Consider the following 10278-nt stretch of genomic DNA (forward strand, 5'->3'; position numbering starts at 1 on the left):
CGTCATGCTGTATTTTGGCACAGTTTCAGATATATGAATGGTTTAACAATGAAAATAAAAGCACCCAGTCTGGAATTAAGTAGGACTGATCAAAATGCTACTGCGCCTATTATGCGAAACCAAAGTAATTAAAACGTTCTGCACCCTTCACCTGTCAACGAAAATGTTATGAAAAATCTATGACCAGAAAACATGAAGATTGCTAATTACAGTAACATAGTTTTCTTTGTTTTATACATAATACGAGGAGTTTGACAGCAAAAGTCACGTAATGTTTGAACAGCCCTCGTATATACATAAATAACAAGCAAACTGTGATTAAGGCACGGCACTTATTAATCAGAGTTAATAGTCGTTTCACAGTGTCATAAGTTTACCAGAAAAAGCTCCGTTTTAAAATAACACTCATTGAAATGTTATGAATTTGTCTTTCTTAAATTTAATAAGATTCTTAAAGTAAGTCTTTTCTTACACTGGATATAGCGGTGGCAAAATAGTACAATTAAATTAATGATAGGCTCTGGATACACACCAAATTTCAACTGCCAAATAATCAATTTATACAATTTATCTTGTTAGGCAGGAGACTGTAGAGTTCTGAAGTTGAGACTGCCAAAGATAATTACACAGTTGTTGAATCGATATGTACTTCTTTGACAAGAGATACAATACGTCTGTAGCCTGTTTTATACCAAGCCAAGGCGTAATTTCGCTCTATTGCTTTAATTAGTTACTTTTTATGTTTCAGAGAATAAAACGGAATTTCCTTGCCATCCCTAATAACAAAAAGGTAAAATAAAAATAAATGTAATGTCTACAATAGATTATCAGGAATAACTTAAATTTTCATAAAAGCACATATATAAGACAGATATTTTTGTGCGTCTCCCCCTATTTTTGGTGGGGTGGGGACACTTAGACTTACCCTTGCCTGTTCGTCCGTCCGTCCGAATTCGTGTCGTGCATATCTGAAAAAGTAATAGACCTAAACCTTAAAGCATTGTCAGTCAGCTTGTGAATTGTGTACCTAGCGTTTTAATTGAGATTTCACACAGCCAGACCAGGCCCCATGTTCACAAAACATTTTTCGGTTTCACATAAGATTGAGATTGTAATTTTAATTCCAAATTTTATAAAACTTTAAGATTAAATTCCAATTGAGACTAGCAATAGACACTGAGTAGTCACTTGAAAGTACTCATTTACTTAACATTCAATTTCAAATATGCCATTTGAATGTAAATAAGAGTTTCATTATCAAACTCAGCTGAGACTGAAATTGTTTTGTGAACATGGGGGCTAGAGTAATGGCCATTGACATTGAGCCAAAATATCCATCAAAAGGGCATAAAATTTTGTGTCGCATGTATCTTAAAAAGTATTTGACCTAGGACTATAAAACATTACAGGAATATTTTAGCATGTAAATTCGTGGACCTTATGTTTTGAGCTTTTCAAAATATAACTGCCTGAAAATATGTACAACACTGAAAGCGCTTGCAGTTAAAAGTTAAAATTATAGAAAAAAAGCCAGTCTACTGCTGCTTCTTCCTGGCAATAGAGTTTTTTTTTCGTATTTCATTCCTTAACAAGGCTTTTAATATGTAAAGAGAATTTATACGAACAAATCACCACGTCTATAATATAGCAGAGCGATTAGCAGCACAAATGAGCGCACACATTTCACAACAAGTCCACTAACCCAGTAAGATTAGTTTCAATGCTGCTTTATACGAACATACAAATTGTGCTACGCATTCGTACTGGTTCAACATTTGCATATATATTCAAATTGTGATTTATGTCTCACAAATCAGCAGTGACATTTTAGCTTTTTTAACTGATTTCGACTAAGAAGCTATTATTTCTCCCTCTGAAAGTTAACTGGATCTCGAGGACAATAAATTTTATAGAGATAGTGTGCATTCAGGGATATAATTAAATTCAGAACAGTAACTTTCCTGTACGTGAGATCCGCGAGGATACAAATTAGCATTACGAATTATTATAGGTAGAGAGAATATATACGAACAAATTATACCATACCATTACGACAAAGCGCCTAGCAGCACAAACGAGCATATGATTATGCTAAACGACCGGCTTCAGTATTAGTACAGTTTTACGACATTTAATAGCTCTTTCCTTATATTCGTTTATAATTTTATAATAGTGCTATATCCATCGTTTGCCAAAAGCTTTGCTTGAGAAACCTTTTAACCTAACAAACTGTGATATTTTTTATCAATATTTGTGTGTATTAAATTTTGTGTCTTGAATGTATGAGATTTCTATGGAAATGCAACATGTCATTTAGATAGAACAACAACTATATGTATATCTTATTAGGGATAGGGCTAAATTGGCCGAGAGAAAGGGAAGGGTAAATATCAGAAAGCAGTGAATAGGAAACATATTAGTCTACTGATTTTTATTACGAACAGTATTATTTTCCAGTTAATCAATGTCACATATCATCGATGTCGTTTCTGTTATGAGGTCATATTGGATGTACTGCCAATTAAATCATGAAATCGCTTTTTATTTTACATGTATTTTGCCATGACTAGATTTTTCTTCATACTATTTAGTGATTTTATTTTTATTAATTTACACTGTGTGTTGACGTAAAGCATTTTTAGTTGCTTTATTGGCTCAGCTAAGCATGAAGTATTCAGGATGAGCTATTTTGATTATTGTATGTCAAATTGATATCATAGAATACGGTAATATTAACATGAAAATTGTTTATACCATACTTTTCTGCTATTGTAGTGTTGTATATAAATTAGTTAACCGCCACAAAGTAATTTGACAATGGACAAATATATGTTTTTGCCAATAAAATATTTGACTTTGTAACGTCCGTCGTTTCGGCATCACTTTTTGAACGACATGTTATCAGGAACCATTAATTGGAAGTTGATAATGCTTTGCATAAATTTCTTGTCCTCGTCAACATTAATTCACAGTTTCGCTCGTCTGTCCGTAATGAACGACAAGAGCTTACATCAGAAAACGTTACATTCTTTTAAACCGCTGGTAAGATTATGTAATAGTTCCACAGAAATATTTAAGGTGGTAGTGGTTAAATTATTCTAAAAGGGTCTGATCACTTTTCCTATGTGTAAATAAAAGAAATTTTAAAAAGCTGGTCAGAAACAGCTGACTAGAATACGAAATCATTTCACACAGCAGTGTCTTGGGTGACCTAGAAAGATTCAGGTTTAGATTATGAAGTATATGGATGCAAAACAAGTGTGGTTGATTTTCCGTTTGTATAAAGTAAATATTTACATCATTTCGCCAGCGGCCACTTGTCCGATGTTTAAATATTTTTAAACAAACGTTTAAATGGTGCCCATTTACCAAGATTGTTAAAATAATCCTGATTCCAAGAACATGGCTTACTGTCCATGTACAGGCTAAATGAAACCGAGCCTGCAACATTTTCGTTTGTGTCGTGTTGGACCACCTGTAGTTTTCAACTTATTTTTTTATTATCACAGCAGCGTTGTTTGTGCCGTGCGGCGGCCGTAAAAAGTGTCGCCGTACCTTCGATTAGAGCTGTTATATTTCGATCTCTTCAGATCGTTTAGCACGACATTTATGTTGTGTTTGTGTACTGTTTAATTTTTCAGCTTGAACATTTCGACTGGAGTGGTTCCAATACTCCCGCTTTAAAAGCTTTGGGTATTGTTTAGTCATCCCTAGGATATGGTGCCTGCTTTTTAATTTTGTCTTTTGGCAGTTTCTTTGATATGCAGGCTTTTTGTGTCGATTCGCCGTAAAACCCAACTCATTCATTCATTCTTTGATATGCAGGCTCCATAACCACAGATCCTCTCTCTAAATTCCAGTTCGTTTAGTTCTGCCCATTGTTTTCTCGTTTAGGGTAAAGCCATTATTTTATCTGGGGACCATACGCCGCTTTTCATGGTTTTGCACTTTGTGCATCATTGAAGGTTCCACGTGCACCGCCGGAAGAATACATCTGGCCCTATTATGTGTAAACTTAATATATGTTAGCCACTTCAAGTTTGTCATATGGCAACTATTTAGCTTTTAGTGTTAAGGATGATAACAGTTGCATTATTTCAGGCACATACGGGTAACTGGGTGGAACAAATGCAGGTCGTATGGCTCCCTCACATAAAACAATTTATATATAGAACCCACAGTGGTGAGAGGCAAGTCTTAATCCAGCGGCCTTAATCTGTCTTCCAATGGATGCCCCAATATGACATCTTCAAAGTCGTAATACAAATATGTATTCTCCGAAACGTTAGAATGACAGGTAGTCATTTTCTTTGACATAGTTTACAGTTTTATTGATATACTCTTTAAACATTTCCTTTTGGAAGTATTTTGATATGGCTGGCTTGGGCAGTTTTTGCAAGAGATTTACATCCTGCATCTATCACATTTCGTTGGCTGTCACGTTTATTTGGAATTTCTAATGTTTCGGATAGACTATAAAAAGACACTATGTCACATATTTGTTCCAGTGAAAAATCCGTCCGGCGAAGCTGTTGTATTGGAGGTTACCTGAATATGTAGATAAGTGTGGACACATTTTAATTTTATTACGGTGTAAATTCCAGACGAACAAGAGCTGTCGGAGGACAGCAACGCTCGACTATTCAACAGCCTTGTCAATTGAATGAATATGTTAAGTAGAAAAAGGGGCATGATTTTGTAAAAATGCAAACAGTTATGGATCCTATACAATGCATGTCAGATTATCATAGTGAACAAGCGTGTGAAGTTTCAATCCATTTCCATTAGTTGGTACTGAGATACGAGCTTACATACAAAAACGTAACACAAAACTGCTAAGTCAAAAAGGGGCATGATTTTGTAAAATTGCAAAAAAGGGTTATGAAACCTGCACAATGCATATCAGCTTAGTTTCAATCCTTTCCCATAAGTAGGTTCTGGCTTAGATATTAGCTTACATACAAACACTTAACCAAAAAATGCTAAGTCAAAAAGGGGCATAATTTTGTAAAACAGCAACGGACAGTTACGAAACCTGTGCACTGCATGTCAGATCATGACAGTGAACATGTGTGTGAAGTGTCAATCAGTCCATTCCCATTAGTCGGTACTGAAATACCAGCTTACATACAAAACTAAACCAAAAACTGCTAAGTCGGAAAGGGACATAATGTAAAAATGCAAAGTAGTGTTATGGAACCAGTGCACTGCATGTCAGATGAACAGAATGAATGAATGAGTTGGGTTTTACGGCGAATCGACACAAAAAGGTCATATATCGCCGAAAAAACGTTAAATTGATAACGTTAATTGTAAAGCATATCTAACACCATTAAAGTAAAATCGTATACACATATTCAGTATTAAAAATTCAGTTGCAAACATAAAATATTGCAAAACTTGTGAATAAAAAATGGAAAAAAAGTTCAGATCTTAAAATATAAGCCTGTCTGTTTCGCCTGTCTGTTTCAAAAATTGTAAAATTTTGTTGGCAGGAATCTGGTCCAACAACACTATTAATGATTCAACTTCATAGTATGAATTGCACTGTGGACTAAAGTCTACACAGTCGATCAAAATATGTCTAATAGTAAGCCGTGTTTGACATGGTACACATTCGGGTTGATCCTCATTGTTTAGAAGATAAGAATGAGTCAACCGGGTATGACCTATTCGACAACGAGAAAGAAGAACTTCTTCCCTGCGAACAGATCTATTTCCTTGGTGCCATTCACCTAGAGTAGGTTTAATATCATGAAGTTTATTGAACGAAGCATTGTTCCATGATGATTGCCATTTTGTTAAAATGTATTTGTTGATATTTGGTCTTCAATCAGTAAAGGGTAATTTCAATTTAGATTGGTGTAATGAAAGCGATTTCTCTGCTGCAGTATCAGCATCCTCATTTCCATAAATACCGACATGACTAGGAATCCAACAAAATATGATGGATTTTTCAAAAGATAGTTCATGACCCCTAAGAAGAATATTTTGAATGAAAGTATTTTCCATATTTCGGTTGTGAATTGATTGTAATACTGAAAGAGAGTCGGAAAAGATGATAAACGTTTCTTCATTATATTCTGAAATAAAATTTAGGGCCAAATCGATAGCTTTTGCCTCAGCTGTAAAAATTGTAGCGTTATTTGGCAACAGTAATTTTCATTGATGTAGGTGGCTAACGGCGGCACATCCAACCTTTGAATCATCTTTTGAACCATCCGTGTAATTTGAAAGTGATCTTTGTAAGTCGACTTGATTTCATTTTATTTGGATTTGAATATTTCAGGGTTTGTTTCAGACTTTTTCAAGGCGGTTTTCATATCAAAAAGAACTGCAGGAAAGTTGAGTCCATGGTGGTTATTCAGAACTAAATTTTCTTTTATATCATCGAATTCAAAATGAGTATCTTTCATAGAATTGTTGATGTGAAATCCAAAAGGTCTAATTTGTTTTGGTTTTCTGTCATACGAATCGTGGCACTTAGGTTTGAATATGATTTTTATGAGCAGGATTGAATTTGTTGGCAGCTACACTCAAGAGCATATTGCAATGACAGTTTCTCACGTCTCATGTAAAAGGAAGGTTCGTTTGCTTCAACATACAAACTTTCAACAGGCGATGTTCTGAATGTGCCAAGAACAATACGAAGACCTTGATTATGGATTGTATCTAACATTTGTTAATATGATTTGTGTGTGAAGTTTCAATCCATTCCCATTAGTGGGTACTGAGATACAACCTTAACCAAAAATTTCTTAGTCGAAAAAGGGGCATAACTGTGTAAAAAAGCAAAATAGTTATGGAACCTGTGCAATGTAAGTCAGTTTATCACAGCAAATAATTGTGTGAAGTTTCAATCTATTCCCACAAGTGGTTACTGAGATACTAGCTTACATAAAAAACTTAACCAAATCGGGACGCGGACGCCGACGCATGGGTGAGTCCAATAGCTCTACCTATTCTTTGAATAGTCGAGCTAAAATGAACAAAGATCGACCTGAATGTATACCATGTCAAACACCGCTTACTATTAAACATGTTTAAATCGACTGCCACCGCGCAGTATATACTATGGCGTTTAATCTTTGAAAAGTTTCAAACGGTAATATTTTATCCTTTTTAAAGCAGATAGGCATTTATCACAAAATCTGAACATCATATATATTTTAGTCGCATATTTTGCAATATCATTGTTTGCCAATGATATTTTTAACCATTTATATGTTATACGTTTTTACGTCTATAGTTTTAGAGATACCTTACAATTTACGTTTTCAATACAACTTCTCGGCGATATATGACCTTTTTGTGTCGATTCGCCGTAAAATCCAACTTTAAAAGTTACAAGAATAATTGAAAAATATAGTAGTATGATAAATATTCGTGTACGAAAGCTAATATTATTCACATCGTGACATCATTTATCAGAATGTTGAAAAAATTACTGTCCCACTCAAGCCGTTAAATTGTCAACACAATAGAAATAGTGGAAACTCCACAGGTCGCTAAACATGACAAAAATGAAAAAGTTGCAGGCTCGGTTTGATTGCGCCTGTTCATGGACGTTAGTGAAAATACATGCTACCGTACCTAACCGAAAAGATAAATTACTGACTGTTGATCCTCAATGTTTGGTTTAACAAAATGTATTTTAAAAGATTTCCGAAAAGAAACCCGTGACAATTATTACATTTTTGATGAAACTAAATTATCAGGCGAAATCTCAAAATGTGCTCAAACCTATACTCTGCTGCGAAGTGGTCTGCCGCTGAGCCGCAAACCTTGCGGAAAATGAAAGCATGTGTTCAGTGTGACAAAAATACAAAATGCATGCCCGTTTGAAACCTTGTACTATTTTCGCTAAGACGCTCTGCGTTTAAAATCGTGCAAATCGTACTAAATGATAATATTTCTTGCCGCAAAAGCTGTTATCACATTGACAGTCATTTGTGCTGAAGTAAAGCAGATGAAGTAACTTACAGTTTTTTATTAGATAGCAAATATAAGAAGGTGCTCTGGAGTTGGCAAAAACAGTGAGTAATGATAACAACAAATATATATTTTGTCGGTAATGTCTTGTTTGTATGAAAAATAACTAAGTGACATGTGTTCAATGTCTAAAATCTATTTAGTGACGTGTGTTCAATGTCTAAAATCTAGTTAGAGACGTGTGTTCAATGTCTAAAATCTATTTCAATATTATAACAAAAACAATTAATCTTTGGTCTACAATTATGTCTAAGCTCGTATAATTAAGCATAAAACATAATTAATACCAGAATGCCATGGACATCTCCGCTGCTAATGCGAATTTCCTCCTGATGTCTAGATACTTTTTAAGATATTTAGCTGATACCAATAGTAGCCTTAATGCAGAAATCAATACACTAAACAGTTGATATCATATGTTTCAATTATATGCATTGGTGTTGTCAGTTGGTATTGATTTAAAACCGATATAAAAAAAGCTTATATTTATAGACCTTATACTGACACGGCGGGGAATCACGTGATGTAAACAGTTGGGTAACACGGACAAAATGGCGTCCAGAAGCACCGATATTTCCAAAAAACAAGGTATTCTAGTGATTAATAATTTTTGTTTTTGTCGGCATGTATCCTATCATATGCGGTCTTACCTCCGATTTATTTTGATACCCGTTCTAAGGCTGAGATCCTTGTACTTTGCGAGAACATTCATTGAATTTGACGAAAAATACCCAAAACAAGAATGATGGACTCCACGTACAGCTGGTATATTATAAATATCACAGTAAAAAGGCGTGCTTTGTATATAAATCGAACACTGTTTGTCCCCGAAGTGATATTTTTCAATTTTCGAGAAAAAATGGCAAGCTATGCGGCGGCTAAAACGAATTTTTCGCAAATGATGGTCGTCACGTACGTTTGACGGTTTTCACGTACACTCTAAATTTGGATGGTTTTCACGTACACATTTTCCACTTTCCAAAAGTTCTGTTTGAATACATAATTTTGCGCACCTTAATTTACAACAGTTTCTCATTTTATTACAGCAATAAAGAACAGCTTTGCCAGACATGTGGGAAAGAGTTCAAAAGCCGATCCAGCCTTAATGATCATGTCAGAAGGCACGAGGAAAGGGCTCCTTACATGTGCTGTGGGAAAAATTTTTACAGCACAGCCAATATGACGCGCCATAGGTAATTTTAAGATTTCTATATTTAAAGTTACCGATATCATATTACGTTTAAATAAATATTTTAGTACAAGGGCTAGACACACTGACAATTTTTGAGACAAGTGATCACTTTTTATGTACCTAGTGATTCGTTGACGCAAAGGTCAATCAAAAAATTCAAATCAAGGCCAGTAGATCAAATAGGTTCTTCACAAAAAAATTACAACTGGAAATTCCATAAATTACAGGTGTAGTGCTCACAAAGAGAAGAAGGAACACCAGTGTTCTGTCTGTGGGGCAGTATTTTCAACAAACTCCGATGTAAGAAGACACTCAAACGTTCATAGCATAGAAAACCGGAGTATACCTGTCTGGAATGTGGATTTGAAACCAGGAGCCAGCAACGGTACACCGACCACATTGCTACACACACGGGCGAAAAGAATCACAAGTGTTCGTGTGGAAAAGTATATAGATTCCGCACTAGCCTGTATAGGCATAAGAAAACTTGTAACGTCAAGTGAATAAAGATTGTGTTTACTGGAATTATGATCTAGTGTTTAAATCTGTTTCTACATTTAAATAATTTAAATTCTTTTTGTACCCCCCGACAACAAAGTTGTAAGGGGGGTATACTGGTTTCAGGTTGTCTGTCTGTATGTCCGTCTGTCTGTCTGTCCGTAGACGCAATCTTGTGCGCACCATCTCTCCTTATCCCCTTGACAGAATTTAATGAAACTTCACACAAGTGATCAGTACCAACAGTAGTTGTGCATGGGGCATGTTAGGTTCTTTAAAAAAAAAAATTGCAGAGTTATGGGACTTTGTTTTTTTGTTACTATACTATATACATAGACACAATCTTGTGCGCACCATCTCTCCTCATTCCCTTTGACACAATATAATGAAACTTCACACAAGTGATCAGTAACAACAGTAGTTGTGCATGGGGCATGTTAGGTTAACTTGTGCGTGCCTAATCTACCAAACCCTTGCACACAATTTAATGAAACTTCGCACAAGTGATCAGTACCAGCCCTAGTTGTGCATGGTGCATGCTACATATTTTTAGATAAATATTCTGCATAGTTATGCGACTTTGTTTTTTGTTACTA

At 35.1% G+C, this 10278-nt stretch overlaps 1 protein-coding gene across 1 annotated transcript; it reads left to right on the forward strand.

The window, feature by feature from the left end:
- Positions 1 to 8734: 8734 nt before the first annotated feature.
- LOC123531938 (zinc finger protein 154-like) lies at positions 8735 to 9691 on the forward strand. The gene is made up of 3 exons (XM_053549162.1): positions 8735 to 8757; positions 9039 to 9185; positions 9412 to 9691. Exons 1-3 carry the CDS (start codon positions 8735 to 8737, stop codon positions 9689 to 9691), a joined length of 450 nt encoding a protein of 149 aa, XP_053405137.1.
- Positions 9692 to 10278: the final 587 nt, after the last annotated feature.

The sequence above is a fragment of the Mercenaria mercenaria genome, chromosome 8 (genome assembly GCF_021730395.1).
Source record: "Mercenaria mercenaria strain notata chromosome 8, MADL_Memer_1, whole genome shotgun sequence".
In the NCBI taxonomy this organism is placed as follows: domain Eukaryota; kingdom Metazoa; phylum Mollusca; class Bivalvia; order Venerida; family Veneridae; genus Mercenaria; species Mercenaria mercenaria.